The 21601-nt window shown below is 51.2% G+C and overlaps 15 protein-coding genes across 15 annotated transcripts; 10 read left to right on the forward strand and 5 right to left on the reverse strand.

Moving 5' to 3' along the window:
- Window positions 1-1930: 1930 nt before the first annotated feature.
- On the reverse strand, window positions 1931-2482 carry BCR37DRAFT_390380 (uncharacterized protein; the record flags this gene model as incomplete). The annotated part of the gene is made up of 1 exon (XM_040870844.1): window positions 1931-2482. The coding sequence occupies one exon, from the start codon at window positions 2480-2482 to the stop codon at window positions 1931-1933; it is 552 nt and encodes a 183-aa protein (XP_040728359.1).
- Window positions 2483-3080: 598 nt separating this feature from the next.
- On the forward strand, window positions 3081-3407 carry BCR37DRAFT_331204 (uncharacterized protein; the record flags this gene model as incomplete). Its single annotated transcript, XM_040867015.1, has 1 exon — window positions 3081-3407. A coding segment is annotated over one exon (327 nt), but the record flags the coding sequence as incomplete, so codon positions are not given.
- An 875-nt stretch (window positions 3408-4282) lies between these two features.
- BCR37DRAFT_14924 (ribonuclease H-like domain-containing protein) lies at window positions 4283-5633 on the forward strand. Its single transcript, XM_040866100.1, has one exon. It carries the CDS (start codon window positions 4475-4477, stop codon window positions 5528-5530), a length of 1056 nt encoding a protein of 351 aa, XP_040728361.1. The 5' UTR covers window positions 4283-4474; the 3' UTR covers window positions 5531-5633.
- A 1-nt stretch (window position 5634) lies between these two features.
- BCR37DRAFT_14442 (uncharacterized protein) lies at window positions 5635-8295 on the forward strand. The gene is made up of 2 exons (XM_040866088.1): window positions 5635-6699; window positions 6739-8295. The coding sequence occupies exons 1-2, from the start codon at window positions 5702-5704 to the stop codon at window positions 8249-8251; spliced, it is 2511 nt and encodes an 836-aa protein (XP_040728362.1). The 5' UTR covers window positions 5635-5701; the 3' UTR covers window positions 8252-8295.
- On the reverse strand, window positions 8292-10867 carry BCR37DRAFT_14937 (uncharacterized protein). Its single transcript, XM_040866101.1, has one exon. The coding sequence runs from the start codon at window positions 10770-10772 to the stop codon at window positions 8340-8342; it is 2433 nt and encodes an 810-aa protein (XP_040728363.1). The 5' UTR covers window positions 10773-10867; the 3' UTR covers window positions 8292-8339.
- Window positions 10868-11666: 799 nt separating this feature from the next.
- BCR37DRAFT_375827 (uncharacterized protein) lies at window positions 11667-12506 on the reverse strand. Its single transcript, XM_040868457.1, has one exon. The coding sequence runs from the start codon at window positions 12163-12165 to the stop codon at window positions 11992-11994; it is 174 nt and encodes a 57-aa protein (XP_040728364.1). The 5' UTR covers window positions 12166-12506; the 3' UTR covers window positions 11667-11991.
- BCR37DRAFT_340475 (STE like transcription factor-domain-containing protein) lies at window positions 12419-12823 on the forward strand (the record flags this gene model as incomplete). The annotated part of the gene is made up of 1 exon (XM_040867363.1): window positions 12419-12823. A coding segment is annotated over one exon (405 nt), but the record flags the coding sequence as incomplete, so codon positions are not given.
- A 453-nt stretch (window positions 12824-13276) lies between these two features.
- BCR37DRAFT_375828 (uncharacterized protein) lies at window positions 13277-13866 on the forward strand. The gene has a single exon (XM_040868458.1). It carries the CDS (start codon window positions 13341-13343, stop codon window positions 13659-13661), a length of 321 nt encoding a protein of 106 aa, XP_040728366.1. The 5' UTR covers window positions 13277-13340; the 3' UTR covers window positions 13662-13866.
- A 22-nt stretch (window positions 13867-13888) lies between these two features.
- BCR37DRAFT_340375 (uncharacterized protein) lies at window positions 13889-14095 on the forward strand (the record flags this gene model as incomplete). The annotated part of the gene is made up of 1 exon (XM_040867358.1): window positions 13889-14095. A coding segment is annotated over one exon (207 nt), but the record flags the coding sequence as incomplete, so codon positions are not given.
- Window positions 14096-14787: 692 nt separating this feature from the next.
- On the forward strand, window positions 14788-15458 carry BCR37DRAFT_404150 (uncharacterized protein; the record flags this gene model as incomplete). Its single annotated transcript, XM_040872056.1, has 1 exon — window positions 14788-15458. One exon carries the CDS (start codon window positions 14788-14790, stop codon window positions 15328-15330), a length of 543 nt encoding a protein of 180 aa, XP_040728368.1. The 3' UTR covers window positions 15331-15458.
- A 150-nt stretch (window positions 15459-15608) lies between these two features.
- BCR37DRAFT_331139 (uncharacterized protein) lies at window positions 15609-16523 on the reverse strand (the record flags this gene model as incomplete). Its single annotated transcript, XM_040867008.1, has 1 exon — window positions 15609-16523. A coding segment is annotated over one exon (915 nt), but the record flags the coding sequence as incomplete, so codon positions are not given.
- A 163-nt stretch (window positions 16524-16686) lies between these two features.
- On the reverse strand, window positions 16687-17972 carry BCR37DRAFT_375830 (RNA polymerase I associated factor, A49-like protein). The gene has a single exon (XM_040868459.1). The coding sequence runs from the start codon at window positions 17921-17923 to the stop codon at window positions 16952-16954; it is 972 nt and encodes a 323-aa protein (XP_040728370.1). The 5' UTR covers window positions 17924-17972; the 3' UTR covers window positions 16687-16951.
- Window positions 17973-17979: 7 nt separating this feature from the next.
- BCR37DRAFT_15125 (WD40-repeat-containing domain protein) lies at window positions 17980-19461 on the forward strand. Its single transcript, XM_040866104.1, has one exon. It carries the CDS (start codon window positions 18052-18054, stop codon window positions 19333-19335), a length of 1284 nt encoding a protein of 427 aa, XP_040728371.1. The 5' UTR covers window positions 17980-18051; the 3' UTR covers window positions 19336-19461.
- On the forward strand, window positions 19462-20409 carry BCR37DRAFT_15126 (uncharacterized protein). The gene has a single exon (XM_040866105.1). The coding sequence runs from the start codon at window positions 19587-19589 to the stop codon at window positions 20295-20297; it is 711 nt and encodes a 236-aa protein (XP_040728372.1). The 5' UTR covers window positions 19462-19586; the 3' UTR covers window positions 20298-20409.
- BCR37DRAFT_15127 (uncharacterized protein) lies at window positions 20410-21415 on the forward strand. The gene has a single exon (XM_040866106.1). It carries the CDS (start codon window positions 20521-20523, stop codon window positions 21301-21303), a length of 783 nt encoding a protein of 260 aa, XP_040728373.1. The 5' UTR covers window positions 20410-20520; the 3' UTR covers window positions 21304-21415.
- The last annotated feature ends 186 nt before the right edge of the window (window positions 21416-21601 follow it).

A 21601-nucleotide genomic window follows, 5' to 3' on the forward strand; every position in this document is an offset into this window, starting at 1 on the left:
GGCGCCATTCGGGAGGAACAGTGACCATGTGAAGCAAAGAATCAACAAGCCTCAATTGATTCTTTGCCGCGCATCATGCGGCCGATACTGGCCATGCAGGCTGCCGCGTGGCCAGGTCACCCGCGGCCAGACTCAGGAGGCGAATGTATCGGGCATGCTATCTGAAGGCAGCACTGACTTGCCCAGGCCTAGGTGCGCTGGCCATGGCTGAGTGCTGCAACTGCTGGTCATGGCTGGGCACAATTGCAATGTGGCTAGCACTAGTGGCATGAGTTGCTATGAGGCTGTCCTCCTCAGTCTGATCTTCAGCTAAGATCAGCTTGCTTGGATACCTAATTGGGTTTCGGCTTCGAAAACAAATCAGTGCACTTGGCATCCACAAAATGCGAGGCCAGCACCGGCTGAAACATAAATAGGTCCCCAGAGGGAGTTTCATCCCAGTACGTCACCATCCTGAAATAGCCTTTCACGCCATCGGGACAGTCAGACTTGGAGAAAAGCAGACCTCGTCCTTTGGTTGCCGCAGCGAATTTGCAGGCGTCAAATGCGTAGAGCGTATCCTTGGGGGCTGTGTTTGTGCAATTGGGTTTGGGGCCAAAGAGATATACCAATTCGCTGGCGTGCTTGATCTTGTTGTGTTTAGACTTTTTATTGACAGTGACTTCTTTAGAGGATACCAGTGTCTTGTTCAGCACTCCATCGAATGATCCTGCAGGCACCTCGAATTCGTAGTAGGTAATCGATTGGAATGCATCACTATCGTATATAGTCAGTTTAGCCGCATCCACGGTCCAACGGCAGTTTGGGATTTTCTCAATAGGCTTCTTTGGAGGACCGGTTTGAGCAGCAGCACCAACAGCGGCCAGAAAAAAGATGACTGACAGCATTTTGGAGTTGCGTTTGCGTGGATGGCCCAAGGTGGGCTGTGGGGCAGTGTGGGCGTCTTTAATGGTCGAGCAATTTCAGGAGAAGTCGCCGTAAAATTAGATCGCCCCTTTCTCGGGAGCATGCCGAGCGATTTTTTTCTTCATCCGAGACAAACTCATGGCGAATTGCTTGTACTTCATATCTCTTGCTGTCCGTTGAGGGTTTGGAGCCCAAGATTCGAGGGCTTTTGTCACGTTGAGAGTCTCTGAGACCTTGAATACATACGGCGATCGAAAGTACAATTGCAAGTGCAAGTGAATCTGAAAGCATCTCTCCCAGAAAGAAAAAGGCGAAACAAGAGCCATGATGAGGGTCAAGCAATACTCTCAGCGTCAAGCCCGCTATTCGTCGCATCATGACGCGCGTAATCAAGATTGGTCGCAAAACTTATGAGCAAGCAACCCCATACGACCGTCCATCTACCATACAGGATGCATCACCTACATCGCAACAGCAACAGGGCCGACGTTGTCAAAGGCCACGGTACAATGGCGCTGGAGAAGGACAATGAAGCATATGTTGCAAGTGCGAGTGGAACAATGCCGACAAAGAAGCGCAAGCTGGATCCGCGCCTTCGTTGATTCAAGTAGACTATAATCAAAGCAAAGACTACGGCATTGCAGATGCATACCATAGGTCCAGCCATAAAGAGGAAGGTGTCCAATTCAAGCGTTCAAGATCACGTGTCACAGTCCTTTTGTATACGGCACGCCGAAGGCCTCTCAGCTTGTCCTTCATTGATATTTGTCGCGCATCATGTGGCCGATGATGACCATGCAGGCTGCCGCTTGATCAGGTCACCTGCATCCAGAGTCGGGAGGCGAATATATCGTGCATTCTATCTGAAGGCAGCACTGACTTGCCAAGGCCTAGGTAAGCTGGCTAGAAAGAGTGCTGCAACTGCTGGCCATGGCTGGGTACAATTGCAATGTGGCTAGTACTAGTGGCATGAGTTGCTATAAGACTATTGCATTCTCCTCAGTCTACTATTCAGCTTGAGGACCTAATTATGTTTCGGTTTTGGAAACAAAGCAGGGCATTTGGGATCCGAAAAGTCGGAAGCAAGCACCTGGTGAGGTGCAAACAGGTCCCCAGAAGGAATTTCATCCCAGTACGTTATCATCTTGACAAAGCCTTCAACGCCATCGGGACAGTCAGACTTGGAGAAAAGAAGACCTCGTCCCTTGGTTGCCGTAGCGAATTTGCAGGCGTCAAATGCGTAAAGCGTATCCTTGGGGGCTGTGTTTGCGCTAGTAGGTGTTGGGCCAAAGAGATATACCAGTTCGCTGGCGTGCTTGATTTTGTTGGATTGAGACTTTTTATTGACAGTGACTTCTTTAGAGGATACCAGTGTCTTGTTCAGCACTCCGTCAAATGGTCCTGCAGGCACATTGAATTCGTAGTAGATGATCGATTCGAATGCTGCAAGATCGTATCGAGTGCCATCAGCTGGAAAATAGCCCCAACGGCAGTTCGGTATCTTCTCAACAGGCTTCTTCTTGGGAACGATTTGAGCAGCACCAATAGCGGCCAGAAAGAAGACGACTGACTGCATCTTCAAAGTTGCGTTCGTGAAAATGGTCGGTTGAATGGGCCAAGCTGCGCAGTGGGCGTCTTTAATGGTCGAGCAATTTCAGGAGAAGGTGCCAAGAATCTATATTGCCCCTTTCCTGGAAGCGTGTCGAGCGATTTTTTCTCCATTAGAAGTGGACTCGTGGCAGAAGACTTGTATACCGCATCTCTACTGTCCGTGTACGGTCAAGGGGCTAAGGCCTGAGGGGTTTTGTCACTTGGGTACGCCGATCGAAAGTGCAAGTGCAAGTTCATCTGAAAGCATCTCTCCCAGAAAAAAAAGGCGAAACGAAAACGACGACGAGGGTCAAGCAATACTCTCAGCGTATACTCGGCCCGCTACTCGTCGCATCATGACGCGCGTGACCAAGATTGGTCGCAAAACTTATGAGCAAGCGACCCCATACGACCGTCCATCTACCGTACAAGCTGCATCACCTACATCGCAACAGCAACAGCATCAACGTTCGCGGGCGCCTCTTGCCTCGCAAGCCGAGATGGAGTCCTCACTCGGCTTCAAGAGCCAACGTGGCGAAGCGCGTAGGCAACGGCGTGAACGCGATCGGAATACGGGGAAAGTATGTTTTGCGTGTCGCAAAGAAGGTCATCGTATTCAAGATTGTCCAGAGACGACTGCATCTGGTGCTGTGCTTCCCTCTGGTGCTAAAGGCAGTGGGAAAGATGGGAAGTCAGTGCCGCAATCGATATGTTATCGTTGTGGGAAATCAGATCATGCGCTGAAACAGTGTCGCTTGCATCCCTCGAAGGGACTACCTTTTGCGCGGTGTTTCGTGTGTCAGGAGCAAGGCCACATCACATCAAATTGCCCAACTAACAGTCGTGGTGTGTATCCCTCTGGTGGATGCTGCAAGATTTGTCGAAGTGTTGAACATCTCGCCAAGGACTGTCCACTACCGGATGAAGTCAGACTGGGTACAGTTGTTGGGATGCAAAGTCTACAGGGGAGTAATGCAGTACCTATCGCTGGAGGCGGTGGTGCAGATGACGATGACTTTCACGACTTGGCAAGGGTAGAGAACCAGAAACGAGCGCTTGCTGCATCGCAAGCTGCCAAGAAGTCGTCGACAGTTGCGGTGGCGCCTGTCAAGCAGGTGGCCGCGAAACAAGCAGTGGTCAAGGGAGGCAACAAGAAGATCGTTTCGTTCTGAGCCATGTCAGATACTTTCTGCTTGTTTCATGGTCAAGGAAGCTTGTCCGTTCAGTTTCATAGAGCATACAAGAGGGCGCCAAGCCGGCAATTCAAGATCCAAAGCACAGGTTTCAATCAGTCATGGTCACTTTCATCGCACTGATAGCAGCAGTCTGCGCCGTGACGCTCGCAACGCCAGTCATGCAAGCAATGGGGATGCATCCACCCGTCAAACGCGACATGATTGCAGACTTTTGGAACGAGAATAAGCCAGCGCAGGGAAGCACACTCATCAAGGACGGCACAATCATCAAGCCAGCTCAGGACAAGATCCTCCAGTAAAAGCACTTCTGGCGCGTCAAAGTGCCAAATATATCAGCAACAAATCGTTGGACTTGAGAACAGAAGCAATTTCGAGTAATCTTCTCTAGCAAGAGCATCATTGTGACATCCTTTAATGCTTTGTCTCCTTCTCAGATGTCTTGTCCATGATCGCCTCCACGACGCAGTAGACTGCAAATGCGCCAACGCCGAGACCGAGTCCCGGAAGTGCTGCGAGGTACCGTGCGCGGGGTGCAAACACTCCTGTGTGTCGCCATGCTTCTCTGGACTGTGTTAGTACTTAGAATAGAGTAGCACGAGAGCCTGCTTGCCTCCTAGACCATGGATGCTGTGCCATGCTTGTGATGTCTCTTGGCTGGAGTCCTCTGTCGCTGTCTTGTTTCTGCTTCGACCACAGTTTCACCACCACAAACCTGCACAAACCAGCCTATACCCGATACTCGCAAGCTATATCCTCCTGGATCTACTTTCTTCCTGCCGGCCATGGTCTCTTACACCCAACTCACGCATGGTAACCTCCAAAGACACACGAACCTCCCTGGCCACATCACAGGCCCCAACGCCGACAGCAACGGTTCTATCCGGCAAGTCTGGCAGTACAACCTCGATGCTGAAATGTACATGATTCGCGATCTTGTTGAGCGCTATCCGTATATTGCCATGGATACCGAGTTTCCAGGGATAGTTGCGCGGCCTATGGGACAGTTTCGGAGTGCGAGTGATTATCGATATCAAGTCATGCGATGTAATGTCGATTTACTCAAGATGATCCAACTGGGAGTGACATTTTGCGATGAACACGGCAGGCAGCCTGAAGGTGCGAATACATGGCAATTTAATTTTGCATTTTCCCTCAATGAGGATATGTATGCTGGCGACTCGATTGCGCTCCTCAAGGAAGCTGGTATTGATTTTGTCAAGCATCAAGAGCATGGCATCACGCAGCAGGCATTTGGTGAACTCATGATCTCATCAGGCCTTGTTTTAGCGCCTGAGGTCAAGTGGCTGACATTTCATGGTGGATACGACTTTGGATATCTGCTCAAAGCACTCACATCAACCGCACTGCCTACAACGGAGACTGACTTTTTGGCACTCTTGAGCTTGTATTTTCCAAACTTCCACGACATCAAGTATACGGCACGCACGGTCAAGTCACTCAAAGGTGGCCTTGCAGAGATTGCAGAAGACCTGAATTGTCCGCGTCATGGCGTTGCTCACCAAGCTGGCTCGGATAGTCTACTCACTGCTCGCGTCTTCTTTGAGGTCTGGCGACAGTTCTATCCGAATGGCTTTCCAGAGGAGTTTAGCAATAAGATTCATGGGATCGGTAAGACAGACATGACGATGGCTGCACAGCAGGGACAGGTGCAGGGACAAGGTGGACATGCTCAGCAGGGACACTCTCAACAGCAGCAACCTCAGCAGCAGCAACAGCCTGCCGCGGCCTACGGACATGCTTCTGCGCCTGGATCTGGTACAAATCCGATGAGTTCTCCCTTTTCGCAGTCTGGCAAGGCTATCCAGGTGCGATACTGAGAGCAGGATGCCGCTGTCTCTTACTCGCTTCTATGTATCCATATCTCCCTCTCTGATCGTAGCATTGGCGTTTCTTTACTTTCTTTCACTTCCCCAAATTTCAACTTCTCGACAGCAACTCATCAAGACCCCAACAGACCAACCCACAGATACCTTCCTGCTATCCTAGCTATGCCGACCTACAGCGGCGCAGATAGGCAGGAGCCTCACTCTGTCCGCAGAGATGAAGAAGAATACGACTTTGCCTGCTTCACAAGCGATGAAGAGGAAGCAACGTCACCGCCACAGCATGCCAAGGTACAGCTAGAAACAGTCCCAGACGAGTCAGAGATTCCTCAACGCGCTTCTCCACCACACACCTCTGTTTCTGAAGCGATTCAACCAACTTCAAATGTTGCGCCGTCGAGTGCGGGTCCGGCGCATTCTCATGGGCACCCAAATCGAAGTTATGCGCTCATTACGCAAGATGAACTCGATAGCTTCGTTCTCGATCGCGAACCAAGCCTGCCTCCGCGACCTGTTCGGCCATCCTCTTCTTCTTCGTCCACAGAATCCATCAGCCTTGTGGATGATGTGTTTAGCGCCTTTGACAGTGTTCGCCAAGCCGTCCATGCCGATGTCCTTCCGCTATTCGCACAATTTAGTCGAGCACTGAATATGCACGACTTGGACCATGTTGCTGTACAATCTGCTGAACGTATGCGACAAACACTCTCAGCACACCGGCGACGCGTTCAAGAATGTGCGCGCGATGTCGAAATGAGTGCGAAGCAACAAGCTCAACAGCTCTCGAGGGATGTCGAAGCGTTTGCACAGCGAACGGCACGGGATGTGACGGAGCAAATGAATAAGTTGCAGAGTGAGATTGAGCGAGCTGCTGCAGGATTGCCCAGAGAGCCGCAAGAGGAGGAGGTATTGTTTGAGGTGCCTGAATCACCGATCACTGAGACTGTCGCCGTTGACGCTACGAAGACTGCTGAGTCTGTACCGAGTCTCTCTGTGCCAACGACGGCTGATGAGACCAATATCCAGTGGGAGACAAGTGAAGTGACGGGTATCAAGATGGCGAGAGACAGCGAAGTCATGGCCACAGTAGTCACAGCTTCTGGCCACTCGTTGGATGTGCCAGTACAGGAACTATGGACTGCTGCACCATCTCTCATCTCCAAGTAGGTCCATTATCATGTATGTGCAATGCTAACGACCAGATTTGAAAAGAATGTCAATCAGAAGCTTGAAAGCCTGCAGCCTCTTGAATCCGAGACAATCAGTAAGACAGATGAAGCAACCTCTGAGCCTGATGCAATAGCATCTACTGCACAAGTAGCTCATCTACAGCTCTCTACTCTCTCGAAAGAAGCGAGCAAGTACTTCAACTCTAACTCACCCGAACCCACCAACAAAATCGCCGATCTGAGTCCCGAGGAAGCGCGCATTGCTGCGCTTTCCGGCTTATCTGAAAGTACTCGAGAAAGTACACGAAAGGAGGCACAAATGTATCCACCCTGCTATCGTGGCTATGGACCTGATACGTCTACTGGCAAGTATGCATTTGAGTCGGATAAATGGACCGAGGCGGTCAAGGGCGATGCGCCCAAAAGCCAGCTTGCATACAATGGTTCGGATTTACAGATGAAGAACTCTAGTTCGTTCGTCGTTTTTATGCACCCTTCTCTGGGAAAGCAGCTACGCCAGATTCGTATGGTTCCGACAAGTCCTCCGCCTGCTTTCGCAACTGATGATTCGCCAGCAGCTTCAGTCCCGCCTCTTACGCAGTCTTTCGGTACCACATCCGAAAGTCCCCCGGTGACCTCAAGCGACACGGACTTTTCATTTCCCTTTTCAGGCAAGCCGGTAGCGATTGAGACCCCTCAGTCTGAAGAAGAGAGCGCACGGCCGTTTTTCAGGGAGTCTGGCAAAGAGAATACTCAAAGTTCAGATTCGTTCATCTTGCAGCCTGCTGTCGCAGTTCCAAAGACTTTTGCTTCCAAGGAGGCCGCTGGAGACGATACGGACGTCTCGTTTCACTTTCAAGGCAATCCGGTAGCAATTGAGACGCCTCAATCCGAAGAAGAGAGCGCACGGCCGTTCTTCAGGGAGTCTAGCAAAGAAAATACTCAAAGTTCAGGTTCATTCATCTTCAAGCCTGCTGTCGCAACTCCAGAGAAAGTGGTCTCCAAGGAAGCCGCTGTCCAGCGCGATAGTCCGTCGTCCTTCTGGACAAGCCCATGCAGAACAGATGGACCATTCGCTCAGCAACATGCTGATTCTCAAACGGCACCACGCTGGATAATCCCCAGATCTCCAGTGCCTAGCCCACTTGCTCCGAGTACATCAGCATTGCCGAGTCAGCGCTCCTTCACAGCCGCATCTCAGTCTCCATTGTCGAATGCTCCGATACACGAGGAAAGGAAGCGCTTCTTTCACACATCTCCCACTACCTCTCCAGCGAAGACGGTGCCTTCGCCGTTCTGCTTCGCCGCGAGTCCGGCCAAAAGCACGACCACTCAAGGAGGCGAACCTTCAGAAGGCCGAAAGGAGCAGTCGTTCTATCCGCCACTTTCTGCATTTGCAACAAACCATCAGCGACGCGTACAGTCCTGTGCAGTGAGGCTGTTGAGGGAGCAAGTGCTTCCTGCGTACGAATCAGACCGGGCTCTTGCTTTGGCGGAGGCTGCTGATGGAAAATACGAAGAAGCTCTTCTGCTCATGACGCACTGATCGGTCATCTATCCAGCGATTGTTGAGCTTTGTGGCGACCTTTATCTTGTCTTGTATGTTTGCTTTTGCTTGATTTCTATTTACTCCGTCAAATCTTTTTCCGATGCTTTCTCTTGTCGTGTCTGTTCATCAATCGTTGATCTCGTGTTCCTTCGCCACCTTCCCAGAATCCACTTCCCAACGTCCCCGGTGCACTGCCAGGCTTCACAAGCGATGCACCACACGCATGACAGTGCGCTTGTGGATTCACCGGCGCTTCAGTCGAGCAAAACCCACAGATTTGGAAATTGGCCAGTTCATGCCGATGCTTGCCACTCGCGACTCCCGCCACCTGAATAGGCATTGAGGCACTCCCTGCACCTCCTTGTGTTTGTGAAATCGGTGCAGCCCCAGCCAGGAGATCATGGCATAGATCGCAAGCGAAAACACGACGACAGCAAGGGAATCTGAACCATCTGAATGACCGACGATAGTGTCGGCACAGTCCAAAGTCAGGTAATGACTGTCCTTTATGCTTACTAGCCTGTCGAAGAGCACTCTTATTGGCACCTTTGGGGATAGCAGCTGGTTGTGTATCTGTGATGCGACCGAGTCGCGTTCCTGGTCTCGGGTATGTGTTTGACAGCGTCAAGAAGTGGAAGTGATTGAGTTCAAGGTGTAGTTTTGCATGACATAGCCTGCATGGTTTTGTCTGTGCCTGTCCAGTACCGACGCCTGTGAATATCTGTGCTTGCTGGTCTGCTGGCTCGTCTGGGACAGGACACTCAGCGCAAGCAGCTGAAAGGGAGACCAGACCGACAAGGGTGGCAGAACAACCTTCAAGATCAAGGTAGCCGATACGCTTGAGATTGCCGGCATGAACTAGCAGTGGGCGAAGACCGATGGACATGACACTCATGCAATGTGGACACGCAATCTGTGTTGGCTTGACTGGCTTGATATCGTTGACTTGGATGGTATTGGCTTTGCAGCGATGACATTTGACAGTCAGTGTGATGCTGGTGGCTTCGAATGTAGAAATTCCTCGCATCGATACAGAACAGTCAATCGCAGTGCCCCTATCAGCTTGTGTCGTTCTGTCTGTGATGCCCACCTTTTTGAAGTCTTCGTCAACGACATCTTCCGGGCAATCTTCATTTGCACTGCTGGAGGGATCTTCTTGCTGTTCGGAGACTGAATAGCTGAACCCTACAACGGGCCGAAAACCATCATGTTCGGCCGACCAAGTCTCCGCAGAATTTCCTGCCTTCGATTGTGCAAGCCGATACGCTTCTCGCTCGGACTCCAGTTGTGCCTGCAGCAGCTCACTCTCTTCAGCACCCTGCTTTGCAAGCAGCTTGAGATTCGCCAAGATCCAATTCATCTGTCTGACAAGATCGCGTGACGCTTTTCTCAGTTCGCAATTGGCAGGCGCTTCAATGTTCTCGTCACCCTGCAGAACCAAGATCCAGCATGGCTCAAGAGGGTAAAGAGCAGGTACATGTAGACGTACGCTGACTTGTTCGAGCTGAATATCGAATGTGTCTTCCGTCGCAGCCTGAGGATTCAATCGCGTTTTGAGCCTTGCGACCTCTGCCTCTCGCTGAGCAGCAGCTTCTTGCTTCTCATGGAATGTCCAAAACTTGATGGGCAATCGGTAGGCCGCTGAATCATCCCCATCACTTTCAGAAGAACTATCCTGATCATCCTGTTCTTCCGGCAATGGCGCGTGATGTCGAACAATCTTGACGGTGTTTGACTTTTTCAATGCCAACAAACGCTCCAAGTTGCGGTCAAGCCAGGTCAGCATGCCAAGCAAGCCACGTCCTGAAGCGACACCAACTCGCTCATTCTCAAACTCTCGCTCAATGTTACGAGCAAAGCCAATCTCGAGGCCGGATTTGACGTGGAGCTCGACAAGTCCGCTTGGGTAGTCTTGTGGAACGTGCAAGGAGACGACCAGATTCGGCACATCATAGGGAAAGTCTGGGTCAGAGGGCACGAAAGGGACGTGAAAACGATCGCCTTCTTCACTAAGTCCCTTTGCGTATCGTCGCTTGAGCTGACCAATATCTCTTTCTCGTATACTTGCAGCGGACGCCTGGAGAGGTTTTGTGACCACCTGACTCGTGCGTGTTGGTGTACGCTTGAGCACTTCCTCGATTCTGTCTTGAGTGGTAGTCTCTACAATACCACTTTCCTCATTTGGATAAGAAGCTTTGCTGCTCTTTGGTGGAATGACGGAGGCTGTGATGTTTCCAGACTGGAGGGTGTCAAATGCTGGCAATGCTTGTTTCTTGGCAGGCTTCTTGCGAGTCGACGACGCCGTGCTTGCCTGTTGTTCCGAAGAACTTGCTTCCATTGTGTTGCCAGTATTGTCTGCTGAAGGAGCAGGCTTCTTCTTCTTTTTCTGACCACGCTGAGCTTTGCGTGGTTGTGGAGCTTTCAGCCGTTTGCCATCAGAGCGATGTAGCGGTGCGTCATTCCTGCTGCCTTGAATCAGCGGAATTCCATTCTCATCTTCTAGAGTGTCTCTAGCCATAGCTGACAAAGTATGAAGCCAATGGCAGCAAGTGGTCTCTCAGGTACGTGTAGTGTGCTGTAGAACTACTCGATGTCGGTCGCCTCAACTGTGGCGCATGTCCAAATCCGAAAACTTCAAAGCTGCATAGAAGTCTACAACTAAAAACCTATCTATCGTAGCTATAAGCTCTATCTAGAGGCCGGCTCAGATAGCAATGGCGAGAACTGGCAAGAAGTCAGTCAAGGCAAAGCCAACAGCGCTCAAGAAGCAAATCACACAGGACCGCAGAATTCGCAAAAAGGCGAGCAATGGCGAACGCGATCGTGCCATGAAGGATGCGCTCGACAAGGAGATGACCAGCGAAGATGTAGTTCTGGGGAAGAAGTCCCTTGTGTCGCGCAAAGGATCCAAAAAGTCGGACGGAGCAGCAGATGAACTTCTCACCAGCTTTGATCAGCTACGCGGGATCTGATGGAGCTCTTCCTCCAACAACTGGTGCGTTCGCGCGACTTGCGCGCAACCAGCACGGATCATGATCTGATTTTTGCGTCGGGCTGACAGTTCGATCGATCCACAGCAAATGCAGCACTGAGGCCGTCTCTAACGTCGAGACCAGATCGCAAGGCCGTGCTTGCTCTCACTGTCGCCCGGTGGACCTGTCAGCTCAGCAGACGAATCTTGGTTCGGCGTTTCCTTCACTCCCGGTGCGTTATTCTCAGCTTTAAATTTACGCTCGGACCTTTGGAAGACCTTCTACCCTTCTTGGCATGCTTGCAATTGGTCCAGCTTGCAACAAGCTTTAGCTCATCCCAAAGTCTTGTCATGATACTGTCTTCATCAATTTCCAGAGGCATCGACATTTCTGTGTGCACTCTATCGCTCTACGCACCGCACAAACATGATCAAGTTTCAGATCGTTTCAAAGTCGGCTCTTTGATTTACACAACATTTGTCCTCATGCTATCTTCATTCCCTTGACATCCTTGTGTCTTGTCCGCCTCAGTGCTTCTACACCCTGCGCGCTGTGCTTCACATCATCTCATCTAGCCTGACTCTCGATGGTCAACGAAGCATCTGTTGACGCTGCACAGACCGCCAAGTAAGCCATGATGAAAGACGCAAAAGAAGCGCTGCTCTTGTGCCTCTGACTGCAGACGTTTCACCGGCGTCTCGGCTTATTTGCCAAACATGCCAAAGCTTCCTGGCCCTTGCGCATCTTTTGACAGCTGCTGGCCGTTCAGACGACCGACCTGACAAAGAAAGGTCCGCGCACCGCTTGGAGACCTCTGTTCCTCATAAGACCCACAAGATCGCCCGTCCCGCTTTCGGTTCCCGTGATTTTTGCGATCCAGATTCCTCTTCGTCTAGAGTCGTTGCAGCGAGTCATCTGAGCGCATACCCTCGAACGCATTACGTTGCCTCACACCAGATGGCGTCTGCTTCAGGGCAGTTTCTGCTCAACTCAACCAAGCCAGAGACTTTCATGCTCACACCTGAACAGCAAGATGCTCTGCCGCAAGAATCAAAGCTCGCTCTGGAGCAAGTGGATGATCGTATGTTGTACAAGTACAGCAAGCTGAGGTGGCTAACCAACAGTGAAATACTTCTTGGCGACTGCGCCGGCGAATTGGCAAGTGGATCAAATCATACGACGGTACTTGCTGCCTACGGGGGAGTATGTCTCTTGCGTTCTTTGGCGGAATCTCTTCCACATCACTGGCACAGATATCGTTCGTGGCCTGACTTATCGTTTCCAGGCATTTGGGCGCCCAGTCAGGAACATCAAGAAATTTGAGGAAGGCATCTTTTCAGATTTGCGCAACCTCAAGAACGGCACGGATGCATCGCTCGAGGAACCCAAGTCTGCATTTCTTGACCTCCTCTACAAAAATAACTGCATTCGCACACAAAAGAAGCAAAAAGTATTTTACTGGTTCAGTGTGCCGCATGATCGCCTCTTCCTAGATGCGTTGGAGCGCGACTTGAAACGCGAACGTATGGGCACAGAATCGACGACGGCAGCTGTTGCTGAACCTGCACTGTCTTTTGTCTTTGACGCTACTCAATCGCTCTTTGAGCAACTCACCAAGTCACTGCAACACAATGCTGCTTCCGAAGTAGGCGCATCGCTTGCAGCACAACAAGCACAAAATAACATTATGGCAGCACAGTACGGAAGTCTGGGTGGTGGCAGTCTGGGTATGCCATTTGGTTTGGGACACCGCAGCAGTCATGCTGGCTTACCCTTGCCCACTGCACATTACTACTCACGCGCCCAGAGCATTCAATCTTCTGTACCAATCGATTATCGTGTCCCATCCACGGGCTGGGCCAGTCTTGCAAGCGATCCGGGACCGCCTGCCATAGAGGGTGCTGGATCAACGTTTCGACCTGGTCATGCACACAGTGTCTCCGCTCCAGTGACCTTTCACGATTCCTTCGCAACGGACGATACTGCTCAGGCAGCAACTGAAGAGAGTGAAGCGGCATTCAGGCGAGAGTACTCGTACGATGAGACGATGGGTTTTGCTATGCCTATTGCTGAGCTCACCAACGAACCTGCTGAACTCACTGCACCTTTCAAGGATGAAACGCCCATCTCACCGACACACGCACCGTCTGGTGACGACGTGCCGTGCTTTGATGATTTTTCCTTTGATGCGCCCGTGGATCCTGTATCGATGCTGCCTTCTTATACACAGTCTGTGCCACGACCGTCATTTGGCATGCACTTCAATATGTTTGAAGGTAGTCCAACGTACAAGCAACGTCGTCGCCGTCAGAGTATTCCGAGTAGTGTCCTCATGCAGGAACAAGCGCAGCTTCAACAACAGCAGCACAGACGTCATCGACCAGACACATCCACCATGTCCACCACGACTTCGCAACGGGAATATACCGATGTGACTGATGCAGAGATCCTATCCAGTGTCGATCAGAACTCTGAAGTCGGCGGTGACTTGAACTACATGCAACCAATGGATGGTAGTGGTAGCTTGGGCATGGATGAGTTTGATTACGGCTTGCATCGACTACAACAACACACAATGTCCGGACCGCCTGGCTCATCCGGTGGTTCATCAGCCTCGCGTCCCGTCTCTCGAGATGGATCAGAATTCGATCCGCTGTATGGATCCCATGGTAGCAACACACAACCCTACCCACACGCTCGCCAATTTCCCTGCCCTAAACCGGATTGTGGTCGTGGTTTTCGTCGTCTCGAACACTTGAAACGGCATGTACGCACACACACCCATGAACGACCATTCCTGTGCCCTGTGTGTTTTAAGAAATTCTCAAGGAGTGATAATTTGGCGCAACATCGAAGAACGCATGAACGTGGGTATCCTGGTAGTGGCGCTAGTTCACCAGCAGCGAGTGTTGTGGATGTGTTGGAGGGTAGTGGTGGTGCTGGTGTTGCTATGCAACGCGCTGTGACTATGAGTGGTGCATTGCCGGGATATTATGGAAATCGATACATTGATACGTCTGGCGGTGGTCCAACGAGCCATGGTATGTCTGTTGAACAGCATCAACAGCAGTTCTTTGGGAATGGACAGATGGGTGGTATGGGAATGTACACGACTGCTCAAATGCAAGCATTTCAACCGGATCAAGAAACAGCAGAAATGATACGGACGCTGAGTATGCCGAATTTCGGTGCTTCTGGTGCATCGTTTCCAGAATACTCTCCGAGTACCTACTATGGGAGATCTAGGCATCTGGAAGAAGAGATGAGTGCGCATGAGCAAGCCGGTGAACAGGCGTATTTGCCTGTAACACCGCGAGCAGTACCTTACCATCCGTCGCCAAGGAGTAATGCCAAGGAGCTTCAGAGTCGAGGTAATGAAGACGGAGAAGCGACACCTAGATTACGAGATGTGTTTCACGGCCGTTCAGCTATTGAGTCGTAGAGGTAGCCTGATACTCCACACTCTTGTTGCTGCCCCTGACCATCTGATGAGAATTTTCTAAAAAGTCGCCATGAAGATTCTTCAGCAGCGACTCACGACAGTACTTGAGGATAACAGAGATGCCCTCCAAGAATAGCGTCAATAAGGCCAAAAACCTACAAAAATACCAACATGCCTCACGCGCAGCGTCAACACGCCTTCGTCGTTCCGCAAAACTCGCTCGCGTGATTGATCCAACCTCTGCAGCTGCACTGTCTCAAGAATCTACCAGTACCGGTGCTATTGTCGGGACGACGCGTGCTGCGCGACAGGCGGTGCGTGGTGGACGGGTGAGTAAGACTGTTGAGAAGGGTGGGATTGTGTATGGTCGTGTACCGAGTCGTAAAGTACAGCAAAAGTTGGTGAGACGGCGTAAATTGGCTGCACGGGCAGAAGAGGCTGCTGCTGCTGAGGTGAGTGGTGATGAAGCGGATGAGGGTGTTGAGGAGGAAGAGCTTGCTGAGGTGGATGAGGAGATGGAGGTGGATGATGCGGCACCGACGACGGGTGTCGCGAGTCTGTTTGGCGGCGGTGTCAAGGTACGGAGCACGACCTCCAAGTCACGGCCAGCAGCCAAGACACCCACGGGCAAAGGCACAGAGATTGGTGCTCCACGACGCTGAATGTGCTCCTTCCTTTATAATTAAGCATTAGCTATGAGCTTTGATATGGATTTTCTTTTCCTCTTTGACTCCTGATACAAGTATAAGCAATAGACCAGGCGTCCCTCCAAAACAACTCCAATTCTAGATTGACGTTTGGAAGAGAAGCACAATTGAGCTTGTTGCGCGTATTGGGCAGATTAGTACAAGGCGATGGCACTGTTTTAGAGACAGGTGTCGAACGCTTAGACGGCAACGACCTCACGCTCATCACGCTCGATAGGCTGGCCGAGCTCGACATCGTTGATGACATCCTCCTCTTGGTCCTCGTGCTCATCAGCATTCACCCACTCGCCATCGTTGAGGGATCGGTTGGACTGCCTGTTGCGACGACGGGTCGACAAGGAAGGCTTGACCTGGGCAGCAGCGTGTGTCCAGTCCATGAGTGCATTCTCACAGTCAACAATGATTTGCTTGGAGTCTTCATAGCCGTCGTAAGCAGCACGGGTCTCTCCGGGTGTGACGGCGGAGTCATCGAGCAACTCGAGCAAGTGCTTACCGTAGCCTGCAATGAGGGCAAGCTTCTCGGCGTGCTCCTTGAGTGCATCGAATTGCATGGTAAAGGCAGACTTGAGCTTCTCACGGGTGATGTTGGAGAGCTGTGCTTCGGCAACGAGGGACTCTGCTTCGGCACGAACGAGCTCTTGTTCAAGCACAACCAACTTTGGGTTTTGGGGTTCCTTGTGCTTCATCATATAAATGGTGTCCATGATCTTTTGCTTGCGGTCGCGGGAAGGCTGGACGGAAGCTTCGATGTTACGGATGGACTTCATGGTGAGACGGTACTGGTCGTAACGGTCGATAAAGCCATCTTCGAGCTCTCCGATCTCGTAGATGAGAACACCGAGCTTGTCGGTGATGTCGGAGACATCCTCATCGCAGTCTTCGCCCCAGACGGAGAGCTGACGTGCGACTTCCTTGCGTTCACGGCCGACCATTTCGTAGGAGCGCATGACGTTCTTCTCCATCTTGACGAGGATGGCGAGTCGCTTTGCGAGGTCTGGAGCGAATGCGCCTGCAGCGGACTTGCGGAAGGTGCCGCCGAGGGAGTTGCTGAAGAACTTGGACTTGGTGGTGGAGGTGGGTGCGGGTGGGTGGGTGGCATGGCTGGCGTTGGGAGCCCTTGACTGCCTGAGGGAGTAGGATCGGTGCATGGTTGGGTGTGAGTGGATGGGGGGTTGTAAGTGAGGTGAAGGGAGAGGAGGGCGGGCTGGTTGGGTTTTGTAGTCTGCTGCTTGTCTTTGTGCTCATCATCGCTGCCTCTCCAACTGATTGGCCACGCGGAGGAATGCAGTCACGGCATAGATATTATACTGTTACTGTATGCTGTATACTGGACTAGAGTAGGCTAGAGAGCATTGGCAGCAAAAGACGACCATCAGACTTGCTCTCTACTACTTCTACTACTGCTACTACTACTACCACTGCCACTGCTACTATCGCTAAGACAGAGATATACTACGTCATCGGCCAAGGCTCCTCCTCTTCCGCTCCAGCACGTGCACATCAGCCAGACCACCAAGAGTATACTCACTGTAGGCACTGCCAACCGTAGGCACTGCAGCCTGTAGGCAGCAAGAATTCACCGCTTCACAGGCCCACCGCGCTTCGGAGCAGGAAAGGTCAGCGGCGTCTTCAGCACAGCACGCTTCACACTCCGCGCCTCACTCTTCGTCAACCCACTCACCAGCCGCTGGGTCTCCGTAATCGGCGCAACCGTACATCCCATCTCCTTGAACAGCGTCGCAATCTGCGGTGGACGCAGCGACAGATCCTCCTGTAGCGTCTTGAGTTCTGTAGAAAAATAATCCAAAAACAGTGCAAGCGCAAACAGATGCGTCAGCAGCCTGTCGCTGCCCCGGTTGTCAATACTGCCATTCTGCGTGAAGCGTGCCACAATAGACTCGAGCAGCGCAGGCGGCGGCCCATTCAACTTCTCAGAAAGCTTCTCCTTGTCGCTCGCCCATCGCTTGTTGTGGTACAAACCCATGAGTAGCGACGCCATGTAAATCAATCTCAGCCGCTTGCTGTCCACCTTTTCGCCCTCGGGCACATCAAATGTCCGTTGCAACCGACTATTCACGTACCGCGACCGGCGATACGGCAGCAGGGATGTCCGACTCGTCTCCTCCGTAGATTTCTTCAACACTGAGATGACCTGCTTCATCGCCTCTGATTCAGCCGGCAGAATCAGCGACGTGAGTGGATAGACGTCCTCCACCGCATCCGCAGCCAGATTATACGGCGGCACAGGACGCAGCGCATCCTGCTTCGCTTGAATGCTCTCTTTACTCGGTACCGATTCAGCCTCTGCATTCACTCGCGCAACCAAATGCGACATGACACCGCCAAGATGTGTAGTATCAATCACATTGGACTCCCGTGTGCGCTGGATATTCTGTGCTTTCCGCGTACCAAAGGCGCTACCGAGTGACTTCCGTGCTGCTGCATAGACGTTCTGTTTCTTTTGTGCTGGTTCGCCGGCATTGACTTCTTGTTCTGGTGAAGCCTCAGCGGAACGCTTATCGCCTGTTTGAGGTTCTGCTTTTGCCATGGCCTTGTTACTCTATAGCTTCTTGGCTTCTCAAGCTTGTCGGTCTTCGTGTCGCGCCAACTTTTTTTAAATTCGCACGCACATGACATGGACCAACCCTCCAAGTCTGCCAGCTCTAGCAATGCTCCATGACATCGTCAAACCTGCTACAAGACGACCAGCCACCTGTTCCCTTCTTTGTCCTTCGAGGCCATCATGCCACCATCCAATGTCTCTGCTTCCACGAGGATACACTATTCTCTGGTGATGCACACGGCTTCGTCATTCGCTGGTCACTCACGACCTGTCGACCGCTCGCCATCTGGCGTGCTCACAAAGACGCATTATTAACAGTTGCTTGCTACAAAAACCGTATTGTAACGCACGGCAGGGATAATAAACTCCTCATTTGGGAAATCCTCAACGATGACCAAATGTCGACGCGACTCCCATTATCCACCACCGAGGCACGTTTGTTGAAGCCAGGTCAGGTGGATCCGTGTACACGAGCAAAACCTTTTCTTCAGGCAAGTTTGGATGTGAATGCGTTGAATTTTTGTCAAATGAGCATCACGCCCTCTATACCCCGCGGCTCATCTGCATCTTCATCATCGTCACATGCACCAGGGATCATGATTGCGGTACCTGGGCTATTGGGAAGTGAATATATCGATGTCTTTGAGATGCCATCGACACATCGTCTCATCACACGTATCGCACCAACCTCCCCCTTTCCATCCTCACAAACCGCACCAACGCCTGTAAGCACACCTGGTCTGAAAAAGGGTGCAGGGACAGTCATGTGTCTGGACTTGCAGTATCCATACCTCGCTGCAGGATATGAATCAGGTCTCGTTGTTCTATACCTGTTGAATGTATCCCGCGTGGATCCGAAAGCACAACGACAAGATGGTCAATGGGGAGAAGTTCATCGCTGGCAAATCCACCATGATGCAGTCTTGGGCTGTCAACTCTGTGTGCAGGAGGATGGCGTCACTTTGTTTTCCAGTGGAATCGATGCGTTGATTGCACGATACCACGTTCCTGCTTCTATCCTCGATTCATCCATGCAAGCACTAGGCGACACGCACACGCAAGACCCTCAATCAGACAAAATCACCGAAATTTATGATGACTCCGAAACACAAGGCATCCGTGTCGCTGTCAGGGATACAAAACACGCTGGTCAACAATCACTCTGTCTACGAAACGATGGACTCTTCCTTGCTACAGCAGGATGGGATGGTCGTGGTCGAGTGTATGCTATTCCAAAATCCACCGAATCTCTCAGAACAGTACAACAAGTAGCTGTGCTCAAGTGGCATCGCGAAGGCGCCGTACAATCTGTTGCTTTTGCTGAAAAGGGAGAGGAGACGGGTCTGCTTGCTCTTGGTGGGAAGGACGGCAAAATTAGTCTTTGGCAGCTGTTTTGATTGCAGTTCAGATGTATTGCTGCTTCGAGATACGGTGACTATGCTCGCACTGCCTTGCGCTCTTTCGAATGCCTTTGCAATGTTAAAGTAAGGTCGAAGCACATGCGGATGTTCCGCTCAGTGAAGTTGCGGGGGTCTGGCCATTCAGGGATATTTTGCGCCCCTGAATCGATAAGTTTTACGGAATTTTGAACACATCTTCATTTCCATTCCTCATTGCAAGACATCCCTCAGTGTCGACACATTCAGTCATGAAAACGCGAATGCATCTGTTGCTCGCTCTACTCATCCCAATCAATCTCGCGGCTGACCTTCTGATGCTGCCTGGTCGGACTGACGCGCCTCTTTGTCGACGAGTTCAAATCGACTTGGCAAAATTCCTCACAGTGACCATCGAATCGTGTGAAGCAGAATGCAAGGAAAAGTTGATGTATACGTACTTTGGAGACAAGCGCTACGCCTCCGCCTTCAATGCCTTAGTCGCGAAAGCCGTACTGGATTACAGGTGGTTCCGCTTCACTGATGTTTGCATGACTTCGTTCTTCACATGCATTTTGAAGAGTGAGGGCATTGCAGTTGGACCCAAATGGGTGCTTGGAACTGAATGTCTTTGCAAAGCAAGTCTTCTCATTGACAAACTTGAGCCTGCCGAGAAGCCTGGACCGCGCGCTATCAAGAAGGGCTACAGCTGCGCCTTGAAGGATGTCATCTCAAGGTTTGAAACCAATTCCTGGCAAATCTACAATGCAACGGTTCTTGAAGAGCTGTCCTGCGACATTGAGAAAGACTGTGCGTGCGATATGAAAGGGAAGAAGATCTGCAAGGGAGATGGTTCATGGAATCAGGACTCGGTCGGGCGCTTTGTAGAGGCCTTATTGAGGCTCTCTCAGTTCTTTCGCGAGTTGTATCTTTGTGGAAGAAGAGCAGTCACCGGCCAGATGGCGTCTAGATCTAGCTGTTGAATTAACATTGTCCGTTCCTGAGAGAGCACCTGGGCAAGCATGATCCCGAGACGTTTGGGCAATCAAGTGTGCGATGCGGCATGTAGGAAGGCCACTGCATATGAAAAAAGGTTGTAGACTGCTACAATGAGCTCTATTGTCACCATATAGAGCTGATCAGTCGATCCACATGGTTGCATTTCTCATTGCTGCCCCTGATCGGTAGTCGTCAAGCTTGAAAAGGATGACTTGCAGACGCTTCTCTAGGACGCCCAAAGTGAAGACATCACAGCTCATCATGGTGACCATCGCGGCCCTTCTTTTGCTTTGTCTCTATTCCTTTCCTCAACGGCTTGCAGCACAAACCTTTCCCATGGACAGGCCACAGAATTCTTCTGTTGAGTGCCGCAGAGTCCAACTCGACTTGGCCAGATTCATCGACGCTCCAGCTGCAAGTACCTGTGAAGACGCTTGCAACAGGAATCTGATGCACATATACTTCGGAAACTGGAATGACGTGAAAACAGAGGACTTCATGGCTCGGTATTTCCTGGTTGCTAATCGTCCGCAATTACAATATATTACAATGCGTTTCAGCGAGGTGTGTATGGCAGGCTTACATACTTGCATCTTGGAGCAAGATGGACGATCTTTGGATATGCCGGGGAAGCTCTCTCGAGAACAAAGCTGTTTTTGCACAGCTAGTCTTCTCATTGAACGTCTCAAGCCTGCACCAGGATATTGGGCATGGTATCCTGCTGATATCTATCGAGGCAGCAGTTGCGACTTGTTGGATGTCGTAAAGAGATTCGAAGTATCGACTTGGCAAGTCTATAATGCGACGGTTCTCGATCTCGTTTCTTGTGAGGAGTATGATTGCTGGTGTGACTTATATGGGAAGCATGTGTGTCGAGGAACATCGGAAGCCAGATGGTCCGCCATCTATCAGATTCTCGATATCGTGGCAAATCTATACCGGCTCACTTCTGGTCGACTCCTCCTCCCTTGGCGCCAAAGAATTTGGTGATGAAAGTGCCTGAGCCAAGTGTCAAGCTGTTGCAACTATTCTTATCCATGAAGCATTGACATGAAAAGTCCTCGAAGATTGTATTGACTACAGTATGCAACTTGCAGGTCCTAGAGGTCAAAAGCATATCAATCTCTTACAGGGCAAAATTGGCTCGAGAGGCAGCACAGCTATTTCAATAGCGACATAGCAGCTGATAGACAATCACAATGATGCACAGCCCATGGTCTCGCTGCATATGATGGTCTTCCCGGTCGCAATTTCAAAGTCAAGAAAGATACAACCATACACTAGCTGG

The sequence above is a fragment of the Protomyces lactucae-debilis genome (assembly GCF_002105105.1).
Source record: "Protomyces lactucae-debilis strain 12-1054 chromosome Unknown BCR37scaffold_1, whole genome shotgun sequence".
In the NCBI taxonomy this organism is placed as follows: Eukaryota; Fungi; Ascomycota; class Taphrinomycetes; order Taphrinales; family Protomycetaceae; genus Protomyces; species Protomyces lactucae-debilis.

Coding starts and splice junctions, on each gene's coding strand:
- BCR37DRAFT_14924 (XM_040866100.1), top strand. CDS start 4,475: ATGGTCTCTTACACCCAACTCACGCATGGTAACCTCCAAAGACACACG.
- BCR37DRAFT_375830 (XM_040868459.1), bottom strand. CDS start 17,923: ATGGCAAAAGCAGAACCTCAAACAGGCGATAAGCGTTCCGCTGAGGCT.
- BCR37DRAFT_15126 (XM_040866105.1), top strand. CDS start 19,587: ATGAAAACGCGAATGCATCTGTTGCTCGCTCTACTCATCCCAATCAAT.
- BCR37DRAFT_15127 (XM_040866106.1), top strand. CDS start 20,521: ATGACTTGCAGACGCTTCTCTAGGACGCCCAAAGTGAAGACATCACAG.
- BCR37DRAFT_375827 (XM_040868457.1), bottom strand. CDS start 12,165: ATGCGTTCGAGGGTATGCGCTCAGATGACTCGCTGCAACGACTCTAGA.
- BCR37DRAFT_15125 (XM_040866104.1), top strand. CDS start 18,052: ATGACATCGTCAAACCTGCTACAAGACGACCAGCCACCTGTTCCCTTC.
- BCR37DRAFT_375828 (XM_040868458.1), top strand. CDS start 13,341: ATGAAACGCCCATCTCACCGACACACGCACCGTCTGGTGACGACGTGC.
- BCR37DRAFT_14937 (XM_040866101.1), bottom strand. CDS start 10,772: ATGGCTAGAGACACTCTAGAAGATGAGAATGGAATTCCGCTGATTCAA.
- BCR37DRAFT_14442 (XM_040866088.1), top strand. CDS start 5,702: ATGCCGACCTACAGCGGCGCAGATAGGCAGGAGCCTCACTCTGTCCGC. Junction 6,700..6,738: donor GCACCATCTCTCATCTCCAA/GTAGGTCCATTA, acceptor GCTAACGACCAG/ATTTGAAAAGAATGTCAATC.